This window comes from Bos mutus, chromosome 3 (assembly GCF_027580195.1).
Source record: "Bos mutus isolate GX-2022 chromosome 3, NWIPB_WYAK_1.1, whole genome shotgun sequence".
In the NCBI taxonomy this organism is placed as follows: Eukaryota; Metazoa; Chordata; class Mammalia; order Artiodactyla; family Bovidae; genus Bos; species Bos mutus.
In genome coordinates this window covers 25,054,957-25,079,002 of record NC_091619.1, presented here as the reverse complement: position 1 = coordinate 25,079,002, position 24,046 = coordinate 25,054,957, and the positions used below count along the sequence as shown (strand labels likewise).

Below are 24,046 nucleotides of genomic sequence, written 5' to 3'. Positions count from 1 at the left end.
CAGGTGCTGAGGAGATGGAAAAGAGAAGGGGGAACAGTGGTGCACGCTGTGGCGATGCCAGAAGCAGTGGTGTGGCAGGTGGCAAAGAGGTGAAGGTGCGGGGCGGGAGAGGGCCAGGCAGTAGCTCCTGATGCAGGGAGGACCCCTTGGAGCCATCTCAGCATGGGAGAACCTCAAAGCTGGGGAACGCCCAGGGGTCATCTGGTCAAAGGCCAGGAGATTTCAGCTACAATAGCCTCGCCAAGGCTGAAACAGGAAAAGCAAGATAGCGCGAGGGAGGTGACAAAGTGGTCCAAAGGTAGCTGTTCCTTTATGGCTCGCCACGGTGTACTGTGGCCTAAATCCAACCTCCAAATGACATGTATGTCTAACTAAGGCAACCTGCGGCCGTCAGCTGATGAGGGTGGCACCCTGGTCCTAAACAACGATGAACAATCACTACAACTTATAGAGCATTTCCTACACAAAGACTCTCTCCCGAAGGTTCCACTAAATTCACCCAACAACCCGAACGAGTGGCTCCCATTATTTTCAGATAAGGAAAAGGGCATTTAGAAGAGTTAAGTAATTTGCTCCAAATCACTGCTGGCTCAATAACCAGTGCTTATCTAACGGTGATCGGGTGGACAGAGGGATGGATGACTGGATGGACTGATGGATGAAGGCAAGGCCAGGCTGACAGACAGCTCCTCCTGCGACTAGACGTGGCCCTTGTGGGCCTGTCAGAGGGAGCAGGGAGAGCTGTGAATAAACTGAGCCCACGAACAAGGCAGCATTCACAAATATATATGACAGCCCTAGTCTGCTGAAAGCGGAGGAAAAATAAAAACACCAACTCTCCATGAAACAGAGAAAGAGTCCCTCGCTGTCTTTAAATTTTCAAGTCAGAGAGAAACACCCCAGTGGCCCAGGCCAGCTGTCCCCAGGTCTGAAGGTTTTCTTCTAGGTGTCTGTAGAGTCAAAGTCTCCAGTAAAAGGAGAAACAGGACACAGCAGAGATCACACCGAGGCAGAAGAGGCCTTGCACAAAGGCCCTTCCTTTGTGTCTAGCTGTGCTTTGTTTAAAGCAAGATCAGATTCAGCATCTGCACTTTTACTCGCTGCCTGACGAAAACCAGATGCCAAATGCCTCCCAGCTCTGCACCGGGGCCCCTGCCCTTAGGAAAACAACTTGAGTCAGCCAGGCCAGCGCACACAGCCCCGAACAAAGTGCGCCTGTGCTCTCAGGGCCAGCTCGGCACTCCTGAGCCTTTAAGCAAAGCACATTTGGAATCTTTTCAGACTAGGAAAGGTGAAAAGGACTTCAGACCTCATTCTTAGTCTAGTCTAGAAGTCTGGAACTTTTTCCCAAAGCTCTCACCTTTAGCCAGGTGAGTGAGATGCTCAAGCTAGTCACCAGTTAGATACCAGTCACCAAAACATTCCCCTCTGAAAGCCACTGACATCCTGGTGACCGCGGACAGAGCAGTCATCTCTCTGGCATGGCTCAGGGACAGGGATCCCCTCCCTGGAAAGCTAAAGGGCCTTGGGGCAGGGAGTAGGGGGGAAGTAAACTCACCCTCCAGAAATACCGAGAGTCCCACAGAGAGAAGGAAAGTCAGTCAGCACGCGCTAGCCCCTCCAACACAGATCTCTGAGCAAATCAAGTCAGAAGTTGGTGGACCTGAAGATCACTTATCATCCAGATCACACAAATAGCAGTTAAGAGTGCCACCCTGTCACAGCTCTAGAAGGATTCCACAAAGAGTCCCAGACTAAAGATGAAGCAATGCAAGTCTGGAAGGATGGCCCTCTTCCCCTTGTGACCACATCCCCAGCCCCTGGCCCCTGGCCCCAAGAGTGCTGTGGCACGGGAGGAGGAAGTGAAGAAATTTAGGCTTTTAGCTGCCTCGGCCAGAAGATGACACCTGTCACCTCCTCACCCATTTTATTGGCTCACATTAGTCACACGGCCTCAACAAATCTGCCAAAATTTGAAGGTGCGCATACCTGGTGAGCTGTTGCCTCCACCACCTCATCTGAAGTCCTGACCTCTCATTCCCAAGGTCAAGCCCCTGTTTTCGTATGAATTCAAAGCCTCATTACTTAGAGCTTCCATCATTACCTCAAACCCCACACAGAAGCTTCCTAAATTCAGTCCTCTCTTCCAAATTTCCATTTTATATCAAGTCATCACACTCAAACTCTTACAGTCATCTTCTAGATGCAAGATCCAATCACCCCTTCATTCAACCCTCCCTTCTTTTAACAGTTACTTTCCTTTACAATTTTCCTTTGAAATCTTCTGCCATGCCCTCCTGCTTTCAACTCACATCTCATCACAAACAACTGCATCATTCCAGGAGCTTAAACCAGTCATTCAGCTTTTATTTTCTTCCCTCTGATCGACCTGCCAAATCCTTCCTTCCAGCGGCTGCTTTCTTAGTTTCTTCTCTGCTCAAAAGCCCACGATCCCCACACCACATAAATCAAGGGTCACCTTCTAAGCCTGCAATTTGCAGTGCTCTAGAATCTGCTTGTGGAATTAGGACATAATCTCCCTGTTCTCTGCCAGAGCCTCGTCCACTCCTGTCTCCAAAGGTCTGTTCATGCCATCCGCTCCTCACTCTTTCTACACAAATCCTAATTCTCTCTTAGAGTCCATTCAAATACAATCTCCCCACTGGAGTCCTTCCTACTAACATACTGAACCTCTTTCTCCTCTGCTTTACCACAGGGGTAAGCACTGGCTCTGAACACTGTGCCTTGTGATGAGAACCTACCTTGTTTTATAAGAGAGAAAGAACCTTTTATTGTTTTATAAGAATAAATCCTATTTCCTGCTCCCTTGAGGGAGTATCTAATACAGGTTGCCTTCAACTGTAAGCAGTGGGAAACATCAATTCTGTTACCCGAAAAACTGGGTTTACCTCTTGGTGGATGCTGAGCCAAGAGAAACACAACCACGCCAAAGATTAGGAGAAGAAAGAATTTATTATTGCAGCAAGTAAGGAGAACACCAGAGGTCTTTCCCAGGCAGTGTCACCTTGAACAGCAAAGTTAGGCTAGTTTTAAGCTAAGAGTACATACATATTCATGGAGGCTTGACAGTCCAAGTTTTAGTGGACTGAAATCACAAGGATTAGAGAAGGTTAACACCATCATTCCTTTTTGGTTCAACTCTCACATCTATACGTGACCACTGGAAAAACCATAACTTTGACCTTATGGACCTTTGTTGGGAAAATGATGTCTCTGCTTTGTAATACACTGTCTGTCTTTGTCATAGCTTTTCTATGAAATCTGGACGGTAAAGAAGGCTGAGTGCCAAAGAATTGATGCTTTCAAATTGTGGTGCTAGGGAAGACTTAAGAGTCCCTTGGACTGCAAGGAGATCAAAATAGTCAATCCTAAAGGAAATCAACCCTGAGTATTCATTGATAGGACTAATGCTGAAGCTGAAGCTCCAAAACTTTGCCTACCTAATGTGAAGCGCTGACTCATTGGAAAAGACCCTGATGTTAGGAAAGACTGAGGGCAGGAGGAGAAGGGAGTGACAGAGGATGAGATGGTCGGGTGGCGTCACTGACTCAATGGACATGAGTTTAAGCAAAATCTGGAAGATACTGAAGGATAAGGAAGTCTGGCAAGCTGTCCATGGGGTCGCAAAGAGTCAGACATGACTTGGTGATTGAACATCATCCCTTACATTCCAGTTGATCTGGAGGTTAAACATTTCAGGCTAATATTTACTACTGAAAGAGAACTGGGAGTCTTTTGAACTGATATACTATCTTTGCTAGCCTTACTTCTCTTGCCTGATAACAGCTCTTGCATTCTCTTGTTCTCTTATGATCATTAACTACTGAGATCTGTTCCAGGACAAGTATTGTGGCCAGGCTTAGATCCCAAAATAACTCAGGCCAAAAATGACTTCTCATGTCAAGAAAGCCATGCCTGGTTCTCTCTCTCTGGTGAGCCCCTACTCTATCTGCTTATAACTCCTCTGGCTGAACCAGTGACAACAGAAAGTGCAAAGATCGGCCTACTCAGCCTTCAGTGGCTCTGTCATTAAGGACCCTGTTTCTTCCCATCTTTACCCCTCTGACAGCCTCAACAGATTTGCTTTCCTCATGGTGACAAAATGGCTGCTCATTTCCAAGAATCTAATGGAAGAAGTTGCCCCTTCTGTGTTTCCTTTTAAGAGAGAAGACATCTTTCCAAGAATCCACTCCCTTCCCTCCCCAGAGGACTTCTCGTATCTCACTGGCTAAAACGATGTCACATGCCCATATCTAGACCATGGGCATGGCTTGAATCAATCACCTTTTACCCTAGAGCTGGAAGCAGAGCCACTTTTCCTTGAGTTGGGGGGTGGGGGTGGAGAATGGAGGCATGACATTCAAACTACCTCAGGGTTCTGCCAACAAGAAGAGAAAGAGGGAAAAAAATGGCTGCCGTGTAAATAACCTACGTGTCTGCTGCAGGCAGGACCCAGCGTCACGCATCTGTGTGCCTTCCCTCCCCCGCCACCCCCATCCTGTGCTGGCACATATGGCTGCTCAACAAATAGTGGTGGAACTGAGCCGAACGAGGAATTATCCTGTGGGTGTGAGAAAACAGTGAGCGTTACAATAGTGTGGCACAATTGGACATTTGTGCATAGAAACTGGAAAGAGAGCCATGAAATCCAAACAGATGCAAAAAAAAAGGACTTAGCAGAGGAGGCTGGGAAGCCCTAGTCCAAACCCTAGGCTGGGCCTGACTCCCAGTTCCACAGCCAGGGAGCAGGCCCCAGGCCAGAGTGCTGGGCCTCTCCCAGCAGGGCCCAGCTGGGCTTTTTCCTCATTTCAACCCTTGCCTCCACTGGGCCAGGGTCTACATCCAGCCCGCAGCGGCTCAGGCACAAAGGAGGCTCCCGATGAGGTCTGTAGTGCCTAGCCAGTCACTGAGCACATTGTGGGCACCACAAATCCGTGGACCACGAACACCTGAGCGCAGGAAGTCTGGGCTGTGAAAACAAGAGCTCCCTTCACTCAGGATCAGACGTGGCTCCTTCAACAGGGCTCACGGGTCTCTCTGCCTTCTTCAGGCCACCTTATTCCTGTCTTTGCCTTCTAGCCCAGCTTTCCAGCACACGCTTCCAGATTCTTCAGGTTACGGACAGCACTCTAGACCCCAAGGCACGTGGCTCCATCTTTGGCTGGAAAATGCACCAAGAACTGCAGAGAAAATCTACTGAATCCAAGGCTCTGAAGTCTCACGGATGCCCTACCTCTGCATCACAAGTCCACGAGTTTTTAGCTATTCCAGGTTTTAGAGCTCCTTTTCAAATACGGTAGCTGGGATTTCATTGGCTACAGAAAACTGTGTTGGGGACTTTCCTGGTGGTCCAGGGGCTGAGACTCCGCGCTCCCAATGCAGGGGGCCTGGGGTTGATCCCTAGCCAGGGAACTAGATCCCTCATGGTGCAACACTAAGAGGTCACATGCTGTGACTATGATCTGGCACAGCCAAGTAAATAAATAAACATTCAAAAAAAAAAGGAAAGAAAGAGAACTGTGTTAAATACAGGCATCTAAGAACTCATCAATTATGACACGTAGTCAACATTCAATACACAAAGATGGCAATTAGGTTGAACTGTGTGACCTAATTGCTGATATTCGACTGTTTTTGACCTCTAAACATAGCAATGTTACACAGTTCAACCTAATACTTACACTATGCCAGGCAACAGGCTAAGGAAGGGCTTGGGACCCCAGGACCAACTACCAAGCCATAATTTCTGTCCTGATGGAACTTACAGTCTGGTGCACTAAATCATTCATTAAAAAGTCATCTCGGACACTATCACAATGAGTGAAAAAAGTCAGACAAAGAAAGACAAATATCAAATGATATCACTGATATGTGGAATCTAAAAAAAAATGGGTACAAATGAACTTCTTCACAAGACAGAACTAGACTCACAGATGTAGAAAACAAACTGTGGTCACCCTGGGGTGAAGAGCAGGGAAGCAATAAAGTGGAAGATTGAGATTGACACATACACATACTATTATATATACAATGTGCGTGCTTAGTCACTCCGTCGACTGCTATATATAAAATGTGTGAGCTTAGTCGCTCAGACATGTCTGACTCTCTGCGACACCATGGGCTGTAGCCCACGAGGCTCCTCTGTCCATGGAATTCTCCAAACAAGAATACTGGAGTGGGCTGCCATTTCCTTTCTAGGGGATCTTCCTGATCCAGGGACTGAAGCCAGGTCTCCCACATTGCAGGCAAATTCTTTACCCTCTGAGCCACCAGGGAAGCCCATATGTATATAAAATACACAACTTAGATAACTAATAAGGACTTACTGTATAGCACAGAGACCTCTACTCAATACTCTGTTAGGGTCTATATGGGAAAAGAATCTAAAAAAAGAGTGGATACATGTATATGTATAACTGATTCACTTGCTGGGCACTTGAAACTACCACAGCATTGTAAATCAACTATACTCTAATAAAAACTAATAAAAACAAAACTGTTCCTATAGTAAATCTGCTCACCTTTCTTCAATATTGTCTACAGGAAGTGTTTGCATATGTGTGTTCAGGCTGACACTGTCCAAATCATGAATGCCGTATATTTCCCCCCACATTATATGCTGTAATGTGCATCCCTGGGGTCTCAGACAGTAAAGAATCTGCCTGCAATGCAGGAGACCCAGGTTCCATCCCTGGGCCAGGAAGATCCCCTGGAGGAGGGCATGGCAATCCAGTCCAGTATTCTTGCCTGAGAAATCCCATGACAGAGGAGCCTGGCAGGCTACAGTCCATGGGGTCGCAGAGACTGAGGGACATGGGGACAGGACTGAGGCGACTTAGCATGCACACACGCACAAACCACCCAAGGATGGCTGTGTCTCCTCCATATAACACACAAACACATTGTTAAGCTTATTAGATTGTGTTACAGGAGACAAGTGCTGGTGCTGTAGAAATATTTGGCTAAGTGATCTAACTAATTTTGGGAAGTTACAGGTCACCTACTTGGGATTTCTGATATTGCTGATAATTCTGAATTAGGTCCTCGAAAAACAGGTCCTTACACCACATATAAACTGCCAGCAGCATACACACAGGGGGTTTCATGGGCCTTATTCAAAATATTTAAGAGAACAAACTGCTCTCAAGCACAATCCCAGTGTCTCAGAAACACCATTTACATAAACAATTGGTATGTTAATTGCAAATCAACCTTGTTTCTCTCCTAAAGCAGCATCCCCCAAGGATCTTTATTAGGTGTTCTGTTAGCCTAGTTTGAGTTATGGTATTTACTTAAAAGTACCAACAGTGAAGTTCTTGAGAAATATTTGGTAACTCAGACACTTTTCTAATTCAAACTAATCTTCTTCATTAGTCTACGTTGTTAGGGATTTTACCATCCTATTAAGAGAAAGGAGCAAAGGCTGCACTTGGTGTAATATTCACCAAATTCTTCTACAGGACACTTCTGGTAGTGAGAACCAGAGCTAACCTCGGAAAGTGGGTGGAGGGACTTCCCAGGTCGTCCAGAGGCCAAGACTCCGTGCTCCCGATGCAGAGGGCCCGGGTTCGATACCTGGTCAGGGAACTAGATCCCAAATGCTGCAACTAAGAGTTCATATGCCTCAACTTAAAGATCCCATGTGCCGCAACTAAGACCTGGTGCAGCCAAGTAAATACATGAATAAAGAGTAAAAAAATTTTAAATGAACCCATAAATAAATAAAAAAGAAAGAAAGAACGTGGGTGGGGGAAAAAAAGAAATGACAATTGGGAGAGCAGCTGTAATCCAATTCAGTCTAATACATGACACCTACATAAAGTTACACTGGAATTCCAAGCAAAGCACATGAGAACTTTAGACCCTGCACCCCCGATCTTTTGATTGATCTGATGTAATTTACTAAAAAATGTCAGTGAACAACACTAACAAGCAGGCCTCCTGTCTATTCTGTTGCATTTCCGTGAGAGCCAGCCCTGCACATGCTGTACAGACATCAATGAGCTCGGATGGCATCTTCACACGAGTTCAGCCTGTCATTGTTCGCTGTACCCGCACAGAGATTCAGTAAAACACTAGTCACATTCACGGAACATCTTGAACTCTCTTGACATAGCAAATGATCAGCAGGCCCTGTTCCCATGCCAAAGGCAAACAAAACCCGTCACCAGCAAGAAGGATGCCCAGTCTCTCCAAAAGATGCCAAGGCCCCTGTCCGGTCTCCTCTGCAGAACCTTGCCAATCTCTGGGATGCAGGCAGGATGATCAGGGACCAGCGGAGATTATGCTCTGACTGTCTTAAGAGATTAGTTACTTAAAATCCTCCACATGACTTCAGTCATCCCCGTTACAGATGACAGAGGCAAAGCCTACTTGATTAAAGCTGAATGCCTACACGTTTGAAAACGGGAAAATACGCAGAAGAAAACAAAAGTCAGATTGCTGATGGGCAGAGCATCAGCTCCAGGACATCAGGGGCTGCTGAATAAATGATGACAAGGAAGCACATACATTAACCATAGATGCATCATAAATACCACAGCCCTCTCGGCGCTTACAGTTACTTACTTTTCCCCAAAGCATAGACTGAGTCTGGCCTTATCCTCAGATGTGGCCTGGCCCTCCTGAGACTCCAAATATGGGAAATTACAGCTCTTCTGTGGTGGGGTAAGAAGGGGAAGGCAAATGTTTGCATTGCATAGTGTTTTAATTAAAACAAAGGTGACGTATCCCAGAGCCTCCTTCTCTTCTGCTGGGAGAGTTTTTCCAGGCCTTCTTCCACTCTCTCCCCATACAGGCCATCAGTTTCTCCCTCACCTCCAAAATAATTCCCCTTTAACATAAGGGGATTATGCATAAGATCTGCTAAGATTTTTCTAAAGTGAATTCAAGTCCAGAGGCACAATCATTGTCTTAACTAGTTTCAACCTTCTTAGCAATCCACCCTTGCGGGTAGGGGGTGGGGTGGATGGACCAGGATTCAGATTCGAGTATGAGAAAGAAAACGACTGCCGCTCCTCCCAGTTGAGAGGTACAGGGACACCCAGCTAAAAGCTATCCCCCATCCTGACGAAGGGAAGGAGAGCGACCTCAGCCGGAGCTCCGAACGCAATCTGGCTTTCCTGTAATGCGATACCAGCAGACAGATTGCAAAACTCGTCAGCAAGCTATCTTACTGTACTGGAACATCAGAAGACATTAAGAAACTGCTCAGCAAATCATCTCTAAACAGTGTCACAGAGGGTTGTCTAGCTTGGGGATGAGCCGGGAACAAATCTATCTGCACAATCACTCCTCTAATAAACTAACAGACATGTCCATCTGCGAGGCAGAATCCCCAACAGACCATTCATCTCCACATCAACACAGAATCAACGCAGAACAAAACCACTGAGGAAAACCAGAAAGGCTTCTGAAGAAAGCTGCTGGTGGAGAGAAGGCTGGCCTGGCACACAGGGTCTCCCAGGAGTAGTACCACCTGCTATGGGGCTCAGGCCAAGGCCACCAGGCACAGCTTACAACCCGCCTGGGACCTTCTGACTTAGGGGATGAAGCAGGGAGAAACACCAGGGACAGGAGAGAGAAGCGCAGACCAGTGCTGGTCAGGGATCATCCCAGGTCAAGGGAGGGCCTCTGAGAAGGGGCAGATCTGGAAGAGTCTGCCCCACCCACCTCCCACTGAGCTGACCCAGCAGCTTCCAGAAAACAGCAGTGGTGAGAGCTCCAGGTTCTGGGACTGAGTACCAGGTGTGTGTGTGTTAGTCGCTCAGTCGTGTCCAACTCTTTGAGACCCCATGCACTGCAGCCCACCAGGCTCCTCTGTCCCGGGATGCTCCAGGCAAGAATAGTGGAGTGGGTTTGCCACTCCCTTCTCCAGGGGATCTTCCTGACCCAGGGATCGAAAGAATGCAGATCTCTGGCACTGGCAGACAGATTCTGTACTGTCTGAGCCACCAGGGATAGGCCCAATCTTAGCGTCACCACACCCTCAACACCAAAGTCCTCGGGAGGAAGTTTGGTATGGATGCTGTCTCCTATCTGATGGCAAAGCATGTGATCATTCTAGTTTTCTTTTGTTCTGTTCTGGTGGGCTTCCCAGGTAGCACTAGTGGTTAAGAATCCACCTGCCAATTCAGGAGACACAGTTCAACCCCTGGGTCGGGAAGATCCCCTGGAGAAGAGAATACCCACTCTGGTATTCTTGCCTGGGAAATTCCATGGACAGAGGTGCCTGGGGGGGCCTACAATCCACGGAGCGGCAAAGAACTGGACACAACTAAGCGACTGAGCACAGCAACAACAGGAATTCAGAGCCAAGTATGAAAATCCCAGTTCCAATACAAAATTCCCATCAGTTAATAAAGACATTCCATATATCCGGGACTCGGGATATTTGCATATTTTCAAAGCAAAGAATTCGCCCTTACCTCTCCCCAGCCCCAGTCTCCCACCAGCATTGGTATTATCTCTTACTTCTAAAGGGCTCTTTACCAGGACTGCCTAGGGTATGTGTAATTCATGGCTGCTGAAGAAGAGTTGAGAACAAAACAAGAAGATTTAAGAAACAGCAAGAAAAAGACTTTACCTTAGGGACAGAAAAGAGTTCCCTAACGTCAGAGGTGTTTTTAGTTAATGTTTCTATTTATCAAAGATTAAAATGCATACCAGGTGACTACTTAAAATGGTCATTATGATGTTAGCTTTTAGTTCTTGGCATCTGAGATAACAGAACAATGAGTGCTTGTAGAAGGCACTCAGGTATTTCTTGAAGGAACAGATCAAAGTCTTTTCAGGAAAGGACCGTAAGGAGGCTCTAACACAACAGAGCTCTCTGGATGGGTGGCAGCAGGTCAAACCCTGATGTTTAAGAAGGGTTGGCTGTGATATGTGAATCCAACCACCATCCCTCCAAAATAGCAACTACTTTAAAAATCAGGTCTAAAGGTGAACCATCCAAGAAATCTGTTTTTGCTCCCGAGGTTTTAAAGAAAGTTCATACTAGTGAACTTGAGAAGTAACCCGTAACACTTTGAAATGATAATCTTTTTACAGCAATAGCTGCTCCAGCAGGACTAAAGGAAAAAAATTATCTTCCTTTGGGTTAAGGTCTTGAATGTCTGGTAGCCAGCAACCTTAAAGGTGACTCCAGTCCAGTTCACTTTAAATGGAAGAATTATTTGGGAGCTGAAAATGCAGGAAAACTTCTCATTTATTTTCCTAGTCTATGAACAAATAAGAGCAATTGATTGACTTGGACACAAAATCCAGTATTTACAATTGTCCTCTCAATGAGTTTTAAATGGGCTTTATTTAATTCAAGATTATAATTAAGACAGTCAATAAAATATGGGTGTGCTTAATTTGTTAAATGTATGTGTTTCTAGAGAAAATATTCAGAATGAACAAGTCAATTATTTCTCTTAAGTACATTAACACTTAAGGGCAGTGTTTTCATTATGACTGTTGTTCTTGATACCACAAGACAAAATTATTCTGTTATATGGCTATTGAGTAAGACTTGCTGCTCCTAATGACTTCACCAATTACAGCTTCTACTAGCTATAAAATAACAAAATCAGTTCTGATATGGGTATAAAATTAAGACTGAAAAAAGAGTGGAGTAAATCACCCCTTGAGAATCAAGTTGTTGAACCATATGTTCTTGTGAGTCCATTTATGTCAAAAAAGCTGTATTTGTGTGAGTGTATGAATAGAAATGAGAGGGAAAAGCCTGGGAGAATATGCTGTATCAAACTATAAAGAAGGTATGCTGCTGCTAAGTCGCTTCAGTCGTGTCCGACTCTGTGCGACCCCAGAGACGGCAGCCCACCAGGCTCCCCCATTCCTGGGATTCTCCAGGCAAGAACACTGGAGTGGGTTGCCATTTCCTTCTCCAATGCATGAAAATGAAAAGTGAAAGTGAAGTCGCTCAGTCGTGTCTGACTCTTAGCGACCCCATGGACTGCAGCCTACCAGGCTCCTCTGTCCATGGGATTTTCCAGGCAAGAGTACTGGAGTGGGGTGCCATTGCCTTCTCCGAAAGAAGGTATTTCAGACTCAAAGAGGGACATGGGGCAGGGAGGGGAACTTCCACATTTTACTTTCCGTCTGTGCTCCTGTTAATCACTGAGTCATGTCCGACTCTTTGTGATCCCATGGATTGTAGCCCGCCAGGGTCCTCTGTCCACGGGATTCTGCAGGCAAGAATACTGGAGTGGGCTGTTCTCCATTTCCTTCTCCAGGCGATCTTCCCGACCCAGGAACCTGGGTCTCCCACCTTGTAGGCAGATTCTTTACCATCAGAGCCACCAGGAAAGCTTTCTGTCTGTGCTCTACTAGATTTTTACAACAGAACTATATTCATACGGCACTCCATCCAAAAAGTAAAAGTCAAAGAAATAAAGCAAGCATATATAAGCTATCTTGTGAAACTGCAACCAATAGCTCATCACCTTTCTTTTATATAACATTTTACCCTGAAGCACTTTATTTGCTGTTTTAAATTATGACTTAAATCAGTGAAAATCAAGTCTTCCTTCCCAACGTATGTGTTGCATCTAAAAGGTTGCAAAGTTTCCTTCTCTGGAGGTCTTTAGGAAAGGGGCGGGGCGGCAGGGGGAGGGTACCTGGCCAGGGCGGGGAGGCGTGGTTTGCCCTGGAGCAACAAACAGATACTCACACAAAGATCTCCCATTCCTCCTCCTCCTCCTCCTCCAAGCCCTTCCTACCAAAGTCAAATCAAGGTCGCCAATGCAATCAGTTAATTTTACCTAAGGAGCAAACACATCCTGGTTAAGTTACTCAAGCTCCTTACAGCTCTCAAAGTAACACTTGAGGGTGGAGAAGCTGGCCACCTTATAAGTTTCAAAAACACCTAACCATGATACCACTTCCACTAAGGTACAGACACAGGGCTAAGGTACCTAATGGATCCAGGCTATGTGTGAGCACCAAGCTGCTACTGCTAAGTCGCTTCAGTCGTGTCCGACTCTATGTGACCCCATAGACGGCAGCCCACCAGGCTCCCCCCTGGGATTCTCCAGGCAAGAACACTGGAGTGGGTTGCCATTTCCTTCTCCAATGCATGAAAGTGAAAAGTGAAAGTGAAGTCGCTCAGTCGTGTCTGACTCTTCGTGACCCCATGGACTGCGGCCCACCAGGCTCCTCTGTCCATGCAAGAGTGCTGTAGTGGGGTGCCATTGCCTTTTCCAAGCACCAAGCTAATTTTGCTTTAAAACCAGACTACTGTACCAAATGTGAGGGATCACACTGGTTATCATGTAGAAAAAACAGATTAATACTACCTACTAAATGCTGCCTTTCTAGGAGACAGAAGATTTCAAATTTATGGGACTCTTGGGGTAAGGAGAGTTAATAAAAAGGATCCCTGAGAAGACAGGCAGCCCATCTCATGACGTGGCTCCATTATCAACAACACAAACAGGATCCAAGGCCCAGCTGACAGAAGAGGTGTTTGCAGAGGTCGCCATGGAAAAGGAAGAGCAGAGTAAGGGGAAATGGGTGTTACAAACAAAACAATCAAATACATGAAAATAACTCCAATTTAAGGCAATCCTGAACAGATCCCACAACATCAAAGAATTATAAGGGAAAAGAACACATAGCTGGTATCAGATTTCTTCCCTGCTGTAATAAAGGAAAGGTCTGGGGACCTGTAAATTGATGGCAAGAGGTCCCCACAAGAAGACTAGACACTGATCTCTTTGAGTTGTTTTGTTAGGATTATGATGAACAAAAGCTCTTCCTTCAGTACAAAAACAGGTTCCCTTTACTTCCACTCAAGACCCCCCACCTCCAGTAATGTCCCCTACCCTCTCTGTCACTTCTCCTATCTACACACATCTACAGCTCTCTGGTATCTGCCATCTGTCTCTGGCCCAAATACCTACACCAACCGACAACTCCAATTCTTCCAACCAGCACCTTTAGGACCCAGGCCCACTGACACTAGGGCTTCCCCACCCCTTCAGAAGGCTTCTTGGGACTTCCTGGTGGTCCAGGAGGTAAGATTCCGTGCATCCAAACCACGGGGCCCAGGTTCGATCCCTAGTCAGGGAACTAAGATCCCATATGCTACAATTAAGACTCAGTGCAGCTAAATAAATAAACAAATAAGAAGTCTTCTCAAAGCATCCCCTTGTGTCCTGGTGTCCTCCATTCCACAATTCTGCGAGGACCTCACTCTTATTATTAAAAAAAAAAAACTGCCTCAAATTCCAGCCCAGGCAGAAAATGTTTCCAGATTGAGCATTTGAGGGCTACTCCAGTCACACCCCTTCCCTGGACAAAGAATTCCCTTTACTCCTGCTTAGCTGAAGGCACGAATAAACTTGCCTGGCCTCTCCTTCCCCAATAAGACAACAGTCCTTGGAGAGCCTGTGGTTGTCCACTTGCAAAAAGTCATCTACCACACTTTTTTTTTTTACCCCGGCTTTAGCATACCACCTCGAGGGCAGGAACACGGTTGTGCAAAACCTGGATCACCCGGACGAAGGGAAATGATGCAGTATTCAGATGAATTTCATTAGACGGCTGGACAGAAACTTTGCTTCAACTCTCATTATCATAAAGCCTATTATAAAGCTTTTTAAGACCCATCTGACCACTTCCCAGCCTGAGTGGAGTTAATATAATTTAATCTTTGATTCAGAATCTTCCAGGGCCCCTAGGCTCATCCTTCTCTTTTGCTACTATAATTAGAGTTGTGGAGATGGAGAGACGAGGCTGACAGTGGCTTGGAATGCCAGTTTTTAGAATCAATCCCTGCTGCTGCCATCTTGTGATTTCACCTTCCTGAAAGTGGAGTTCAAAAATAAAAGCAAAATCCCACTTAACTGGGGTTCCAGTTAAGGGAGGCCCACTGCCATGGTCTTTGTTAAGTGTCTACCACTGGGGTCCATCATTAGTCACTTAATAAAGGGGTCTTGATGAGGGAATTTGGCACAATGTGATTTTCTACACATAAGAAGCTTGATTTTGATGCAACCACTCATGTCTCTGAAAATCAGGGGCATTCACACACAGGTGTCCTAAATTTCCTTAAATTAAAATCCAAGCCTTTACAAGGAATAGCTGTGCTCACGTTGAAGCAGCAAAGAAACAGGTGTCCAATCACGGTGAACAAGGAACTCCCAAAGGAACCTACAGATACTAATCACGGTGCCATAGCTCAGAGTGCACAAGGCCAGGGACCACAAGAGGCCACTGAGTAGAGCCACGTCTTCCAGTTCCTGGGCCAGGGCTCAGCAGAAGTGGTCTGCCTGGGCTCCAGGGACCCAGTCTAAGCCCAAATCCCAAACTCAGTTATAGTCCAAACCAAATCTCTGTGTCCGGCATCATCCCACATGAACTGGTCCCTAAAACCACTGACAGTCATTTATCCAGTCCCTAAAGGGCCACTCTGCCATCATTATGACTGCTGATGCCTCTGCATTAGCAGGACTCTCCTGGGAAGAGAACAGCCTCCTCAGACAAAGCCCACCCATTTCTGAAAGCCCAGCCCAAGACTTCTTCCACAGGGTTTTTGCTGACAACTACTGATTACATTGAACTTTACTTTGAACTTCACAGGGATCTGTGGACAGAATTCAGGAGATAGATGAATTTGAATGAGAAAAAAACTGCATCCTTATTTTCACTAATCTCTTAAGTGAATGTTGGGGCTTCCCTGGTGGCTCAGCGGTAAAGAATCCGCCTGCAACGCAGGAGATACGGGTTCAATCACTGAGTTGGGAAGATCCCCTGGAGAAGGAAATGGCAACCCACTCCAGTATTCTTGCCTGAAAAATGCCATGGACAGAGGAGCCTGACAGGCTACAGTCCATGAGGACGCTAGAGTCAGACACATGTTAGCGACTAAACAAGCAAGTAAACAGCTGTTCCTTTGATTATGAATGTAGGTAAGTATCATGGTAATATATTCAAGACCTGTGACTCTGTCACAATACAAATCATACATACTTTCATATCACATCACAGTGGATGCAGATACCTCAAAACATCATTTGCACCCTTCACTACACCAAAATTACACAACTGTTAGATCTTGTTATTTAATGTGTAATTAAAGAAGTTTAGTGCTATGTTATAAATTTGTTTTTGTTAATATTTTGGTGAGGGTATTTCAATAAAATTGATTTTCCCTAATCCTATGTTATTTATTTATGCATTTGAGAACGTTATCCTAGGAAGAGGTCCATAGACTTCAGCAGCTTGCCAAAAGGATCCATTTTGGATCCTTTTTTCCTTCACAAAAAAGGTGAAGAACCCCTGTTTGGTGGAGTAAACGCACAAGCACTATAGCCAGACAAGGCTGGATTCAAATCCAAGCTCTGTCAATTTTGAGCTCTTTCCTTTTGAGCAAAATGATTTAAACTTCCTGAGTTTTGAATTTCCTCATCTTGATCAAGGGAGCTGATACAGAAACAAAACCTACCTTGTGAAATCATTCATTCATCAAAAAATTAAATGAACAGCTACTTTGCTCCAGGCACACGGCTGAGTTCTAGGGCTACAGTAATGAACACGCCAGAGATGGTCCCTACGCACTTTATACAGAAGGTCATGCTATAGAAAGTGTTTACCAGTGACTGGCACCTAAGAATTCTATAAACAATGCTACCACTAAAACCACCACTCTGAGTGTCCAATTACATGCTGATTTGTGTTGCTTCACGTAACAGCTGGTTTATCTAGCTCTTGTCTTCCTATTAAGGATTCTAAGACACCAGGGGAGGGGACTCATACTCAGACAGACAACTTGTAGGATGAAAGAACATGGGATTTGAACCAAGTGGTCCTGGTTTCAAAACCCTGTTCTGCCACTTCCTAGCTTTGTAAGTGTCCCAGAGACCAGTACCTGTCCCTGCTAAATCTGTTCTCTCCTTCCCGTGTAATAACAGAACCCTAGTTTTTGGCTGGACGCTGAGAATTAAGGATATTTCCAAGCCTTCCTTGCAGCAAAGTATGGTCATGTGACCAAGTTCTAACCAATGGGGATGTAAGCAGAAGTGAGGGGTACACTTCTGGGAAATGTCCTTAAATTAAAAGGGCATGCCCTTTACCAATTCTTTTCCTCCTTCCTGATGGTTGGGGTTAACACAGCCATCTTGGACTATGAGATGATCTTGGGAATAAAGGCACGCACTTGAAACAAGGCAGAAAGGGTCTGGGTCCGTATGGCTGTGGAGCACCATTTCAAGCTGGCACAGTCATCTAAAGAATTGATGCTTTCGAATTGTGTGCTGGAGAAGGCTCTTGAGAGTCCCTTGGACAGCAAGGAGATCAAACCAGTCAATCCTAAAGGAAATCAACCCTGAATATTCATTGGAAGGACTGATGCTGAAGCTGAAGTTCCAATACTTTGGCCACCTGATGCAAAGAGCTGACTCACTAGAAAAGACTCTGATGCTGGGAAAGATTGAGGGCAAGAGGAGAAGGGGACAACAGGGGATGAGATAGTTGCATGGCATCACTGACTCAATGGACATGAGTTTGAGTAAACTCTGGGAGACACTGAAGGACAGGGGGTTGTCCTTCACTGAAGTTCATGGGGTCACAAAGAGTCGGACACGACTTAGTGACTAAACAACAGTCATCTACCTCCAGGTGAGTTCCTGAACCTTCCTAGACCTCAATATCCCCAACTACAGAAAGAGGATAATGTAAGGTCTCTATCTTGCAGGACTGAGGACTCAAAGAGAAAGGACTTCTTCACAGCAAGGGCTAGAGTTAGGAGAGGTGGTAACACTACTATTCTCTTGCTGCAGTAACAGACGTAGGAGACTGGGACATCTTAAAACAACCCTGGGTACCCAGGGGTGGCTCAATGACTCATACAGTTGAAAGGCATCTTAGCTAGCCTAGTCCTGACAAGAATTCCCTTCTCTGGCACCCTTGTCAAATGGTCCCCAGGAAAGGGAAGGGCATTGCTTCTGGCAAAATTGTTGGGACAGTGGTGTTGGCGCATCCATAAACCACAATCCTTGTCTTCTTCCATCAGAACCCTTTCCCTGACTGCTCCTAGCCACCTTGCTGCTTTCCTCTGCCTCCTCCCTCTCCTCAGCCTTTGATCACCCCAGTCCTGCCTCTGAGCTCACTCCCACCAGAACATCAAAGTTCCTTTCAATCTCTTTTGGAAGCACTCTCTGGCCTCTCCCCTAAGAAGCCTTCCCCGACTGGGAAAGAACTGATCACTTCCTCAGTCCACGGTATTCAAATGAGAGGCTTTTCAAACTCTACAAATGAAAATTCTCTCCCACTGGAGAAGAGCAAGAATGACCATGAGCCACTCACGAGTTCTCTGTGTCCATCCGGGGATGTCCCAGTCTCCTACATTTTTCACTGCGAACACTTTCAAGCTATTTCATCTTGTTTGCAACATCAGCACTGGACTAGAAGGCATAACTCTTCATGGTTATGCAAAATCACAATTTGCTTTATGTGCCTAAAGCTTATATTCATCTTTCCTGATTATTCCCTTCCTGCTCTCGCAGCCACAAATCCTATTCTGTCTCCCCCTGACACTGTGGTCACCTCTCCATGTCTCTGTCACTCATGCAGGGCTGCTCCCAGGCACGGGCACAGCTGCAAGCAGCCTCTCCTCATTCCCTCTTTCACACTCAAGCCACATCCACACCAGCCCCTACTCTCGCTTCTCTTCTGCCCCTCTGGCTCCACCCATTCTCAGCAGTGGAAACTTTATACTATCCTCGTGGCTCAATCAGGCCCATGCTTAAGATGGCTTTAGAACTGGGACAAGGGTAGCCATAGCAGCTGATGGTTCCCTAGTGAGGTGGGCACTCACAGGTGCAAAAGGAAGAAACAAGACACAGTGGTCAAGACGGCAGGAATTGGTACCCAGGCAGGCGGAAAAGGAGAAACCTGACCTCAAGCCTAGACAGTGGCAAAGGAAGGGAGCAGAAAACATGGGTCTGATGATGGCGAGGGGGAGACAAGCATCTTGGATTTACCCTGTTTACTCCTTACACACTGTCACAGGGATTTCTAACTCAAACTGCCCCTTCTAGAAGCTGGCAGCACGTGGATCAGTCTCATTTTGCAGAACACTTAACCTTGATCCTAGTTTTTACAAACAAAATTTTATTCCAAGCATGTGACCCACCTGGACACAAAACCTTGAGCATCTTTGCTATTTTCAATTCATATTACACATTAATTTTCATTACACAGCAAGAATGATGACGCATGAATCAGACCACACCAGGCTGCAAGCGGGTTATAAGACCCCAACCTGGGTTTTGTTCCCTCCACAAAGACCTGCTGGTCTCCAAGGTTAAAAAGTAGTAGTCACTCCCCCTCCCCGCCATGCTGCCAGCCATCGAGTGATGAGAAAAGGTGAGATTTCACTAGTAGGGATCAAAAAAACCCGGGCCCTCCACAGCTCTAAACCTCCCCACTGTCACCCAGGTGTGGTCTTCGGCCACCACTCCCCTTCAGCACCACCCTGACACTCATTTTCCTCCATGGCACCTGTTCACACTTGAGGCTGGGAGTAGAAGACAAAAGTGGCCCCAGCTCCACTCCACAGAGCAGCCCAGAGGGGAACAGCAGGGGGACCAGCTGGCAGCCTTACATTTCTGGAGCAGCCAGGAGAAGCAAAAGGCACAAATGCCACATTTCCTTGTCTTCCCATCGGTGGTTCCATCTCCTGCCCTGGGCCCCACCCTTCCACTCAGCCCTCTTTCATGCCTTAGCCACACCGTCCACCCCACACCCAAGCTTCCCGGAGGGCTTTCCCTACTTGTCTCTTGAATCCACATGAGTCACTAACCACTGATTTTAAACCCAGACACTAAGTGAATGGCAAATACCAATACAATATTTAGTATTGGTGAATGGAGACCTACCCGTCTTCTTAATTCTGCCTGAGCACACAAGAGACAGGGAGACACTGACCCACACCTGGGCCGAAGACTGACTAACTTGCCGCCGGACTGGGTGTCTGTGTGAGTGCTGCGGAGGGGAGCGCAGAGCTGGCCGTGGGGAACTCACTCTCACTCGCTGGTTCCCTAACTCGGCTGCACTTTGGAATTACCTAGGACAGCTAAAAGATACATGCCTGGGTCGTCCTCCCAAAGAACCTGGTTTAACTGCTCTGGGGTTGCTGCCTGGACATCGAGATTTCTTTAAAGCTCTCCCAGCGATTCTGGGCTTCCCAGGTGGCTCAGATGGTAAAGAATCCGCCTGCAATGCAGGAGATCCGGGTTTGATCCCTGAGTTGGGATGATCCCCTGGAGGAGGAAATGGCACCCCACTCCAGTATTCTTGCCTGGAAAATCCCATGGACAAAGGAACCTTATGGGCTCCAGTCCATGGGGCCCCAAAGAGTTGAACACGATTGAGCTCACAGGCACACATTATGTGCCCTAGATATTTTTCAAAGCAGTCAAGACATTTACAATACCTTATAACCTTTAACTGTCAGGACAATCCTTAGAGGTATCACTCGATTTTACTGAGATTCAGACATCAATCACTGTCAGGCCGAGATCTGACCTCGGGTTCTCCCATCTCCAAAGTCCACTCTCTTTCTGCCCTTCTGTGAACTCTTGCAAGGGAGTAGACAATGCATGAAAGCAATCTCCACTGGTAGCAGGTCACAAGTCCCATAAATGCAAGACACCAAGATGTGGAGATGGAAACGCCACAAGCAGCAGTGATGTCCTCTTCTGAATACAGGGGACTGAGCTGTACCCAGAGAGCAGAGGGGGTGTTCAGCTGTGAAGTCTAAGGAGATGGAGGGAGAGGATGTACCACATCCGGCCAGGGAGCTTATCCTCAACCCAAGATACCGTATTTAAGACAGCATTCAAGGGCGTGGAAAGCACTACTGAATCTGAGAATGTTGGGCAAAGGGTTGGGGGGTGGGAGGGCTCTTCAATGGGAGAGAATCCTTAAGAAAGGTGTCAAGGGTTCACCTCTCAAGCCAGAGTTTCTCCATCCAAGCTAAGCATCCTGACCTTCCGTGGGGGCACAAAACCCAGTCCAAGCACAGCCCCTATCAGGCACCATCCCTCTAGTGTCTCTTCTTCCCAGAACTATGATCTTAACTTCCTTGGGGAGGGGACATATGACCAGACCCTCAAACATTTTATCTACAGATCACTTACATGAGGCAAAGCTTCAACCCTTATTCCACCCATTCCTACTTCCCCCCTCAAAAAACCCACCATCATTGTCAACTTTCCAAACCAACTTTCCCAAGAGTGGGAATAATGTTGCCATTTCAGATTAGGAATTGATGTGGAGCAACACAGACGAGAAGAGGAAGACGCTGAAGCACTACGTTTAGAAAATACAAGAAACCAATCCATAATCCACATGGAAGTCCCTCAACATTGACCGAGATGGGGGAGGGGGGGTGGTCAGGGACGGGTGGACCCCACAGCAAGGCCCAGGACAGATACTAAGGACAGCTAGTGTCCTTCTTCAAGACAACGAACAATATGCCTCCCGGGTCAGAAACGGGGCTCTGGGTACTCTAGTCCAACCTGTGACACACACCGCAGTCTCCCGGGGTCCCCCCCAAGCCGTGTTGATGGGAATTACAGGAACCAGGAGCAGGTTAAACTTTCCATCGATCGCGCTGATAAGCAGCACCACTTACCCAGCACAGCCAGACAGCTCAGCACTGGGAAAAAGCACTTCATGTCGGCAGCCAAGAGGAGACACGACGCTCGGCGCTTCCTCTCCTCCCAGCTCTTAATCTCTCCTTTCTGGCAATCCACTTATAGCTGCAGAGGACAGTTTTGGAAATAGAACTCAATTCAGGGAATGAGAACAGGTTAAGGAGCTCATCAGGAGGGAGTGTGGGGGCGGGGAGGGGCGGCGGGTGGCAAATGTTAAACTCCTCTACGCTAAAGGAAGGGTCCAGAACAATTCGGAAGGCGCTCGAGGCTCCTGCCACATCCTGTGCCTTGTGGCTTCCACTGGAATTGTAGACTGCTGTGGATTAATCCTCAAGGAAAAGGAAAAAGAGAGTCTGAGAAAATCCTTTCATCCACTGATTATACAGAAATGTCCTTGGCTTCCCGGTGAAGGTGTCTGTAATCTCCCTCATTCGGATTCCACGAAAGGGAACACGGCAGGTTTTGTCAAAACCTTTGACGGCCAAATCGCCCTGGCTGACATCGCCTGCTTTGGGTTTCTTCATCAAAAAGTCCGTCCCCATCCATGGCGGGGCTGCCACCTGCCCTAGACCTGCCCGAAACACACGAAGCAACTTGGCGTTCGTCCGGCAGCCCTGAAGCAGTCCCACAATGCCAGCAGATTTCTAAAACAAACACAACAGAGATTTATTCGAGGCAAGCACGGCTGCAGCACAACCAAGAGGGACTGAGCGACACTTGGGTCCCGATCCGGGATCAGGACGGTCCACCTTTGCGGTCTGACCTTGGCTAAGTCGCTACCTTCGCCTCCGCCTCAGTTTCCCCGCCCAGAGTAGAGCAATCATGGGAAGCCCGATTGTTCCTGCAATACTTTTACCAAACGCTTCACTCCAGGGAATTCCCTCCGCCTCCCACCAAGCCCCGGCGCCGCGGGTAGCCCCACCCTCCGCGGGGGCAAATCTGGAAGGGGCTCCGAGGTGGGGCAGCCACTCCCGGTTCCACCCTCGGCACCCGCCCCAAACGTGGGAGCTCGGCTCGCGCCGCGTCCCAGGTGGCCCCGCTATTGTTTTACCTTCCTGGGTGTTTATTTTTCGCTGACTGGAAAGAAAAGAGGAGGGAGAAAAGATACCGGGGCTCCGCTTTCGCTGCCGGGGCGCGCTCGCCGCGCGCCCGACCGGCCCGGGGAGGGGTCTCGCGCCGACCCCCGAGTGCAGCCGGCGCCGGGCCCGCCGCTGCCCCTCCCGCCGCCCTCCCCCGGGCTCCGGCTCCCTTCGCTGCCGCCCCTCCCCGCGCCGCCCGCGCGCCCACCGGATACCAACCTCGCCGCCGGCCCTCTCCCTGCGCGCGTGGGTCCGTCGGTCCTTCCGCCCGGCGCACGCCTCTGGGGACGCACAGCCTCCTTCCTCTGCTCCCGCAGCTACACCGGCAGCCGCGCTCCGGCCCCTCCCCAGGCCCCGCCCCCTTCACCCGGCCCGCTGCACCCCGGCCAGCCCAGCGCGGGGAGAAGGCGGCGGCCTCGGCGAGAGGCACCGCCCCCGGGCCCGCCCCTTCCCACCACCCCTTCACCACCCCCCCGACCCCTGGAGAAGGGCTACCGCTCTGGGGGACGGCCTTGGGGCTCCGCGCGCCGCTGGTGGCGCCTCACCCGCACCTGCGGGTGGCAAACGCCACCCGAGAACCTGGGCGCAGCTGGCGTGGGGGCCGGGCAGCTCTAAAAGTTAATCGGGGGGGCTCACGCGCACACTACCCGGCCACCGACAGGATGCACAGGCCCTTCCCAAAGCCCAGCAAAGGACCCCGGAGCCTGCAAGAGGGCGGCCGGGAGCGCGTCCCCTGTCTGGGAAACATAAACAAAGCCCTTTGCAGGAGACTTGAATCTGCTCATGATCCCCACACTGCACTTCACGCTGAGACAAAATTTCCTAGACTTTGCGATTCGAATTGGACTCTGGAAGAAGTCTGGATTCTAACCTCGGCTCCTCCACTTCCCCGCTGCCTATCTCCGCCGAGTTATCTAACAGCCCTGTGCCTCAGTTTCCCCCCACCTGTTATATGAAGAAATGGCCTGTGCTTAATCGGGTTATATGAGATGACACGCTTGTAAAACACTTAGGATGGTGCCTGCTACATCTTAAGCACTCAGTAAAATGTAAGCTATAATTATTTTATGAGGAACACTCCAAGCAAATACAATTTCATTCATTCAAAACTTGTCCAACACACATACTCAGGTACTGGGTGAGCACAGACTAAAGGTGACCAACGTGGAATAGGACAGTCTTGCCCCTGGAGCTTGCAGTCTAGTAAGGAGATCATAGAACAGGTATGGCAAGAAAAGTAGAGTGTTGAAGAAGCCCATGCAAGGTCCCTGAACT

The 24,046-nt window shown here is 47.8% G+C and overlaps 1 protein-coding gene across 1 annotated transcript in view; it reads right to left on the bottom strand.

Moving 5' to 3' along the window:
- Positions 1-23,115, bottom strand: part of IGSF3 (immunoglobulin superfamily member 3) — a 130,082-nt gene extending 106,967 nt beyond the window's left edge. The window contains 2 exon segments of the mRNA XM_070367428.1: positions 21,671-22,336; positions 22,991-23,115. Coding sequence (XP_070223529.1) covers positions 21,671-21,713 — 43 coding nt within the window. The 5' untranslated portion in view covers positions 21,714-22,336; positions 22,991-23,115.
- Between the last annotated feature and the right edge of the window lie 931 nt (positions 23,116-24,046).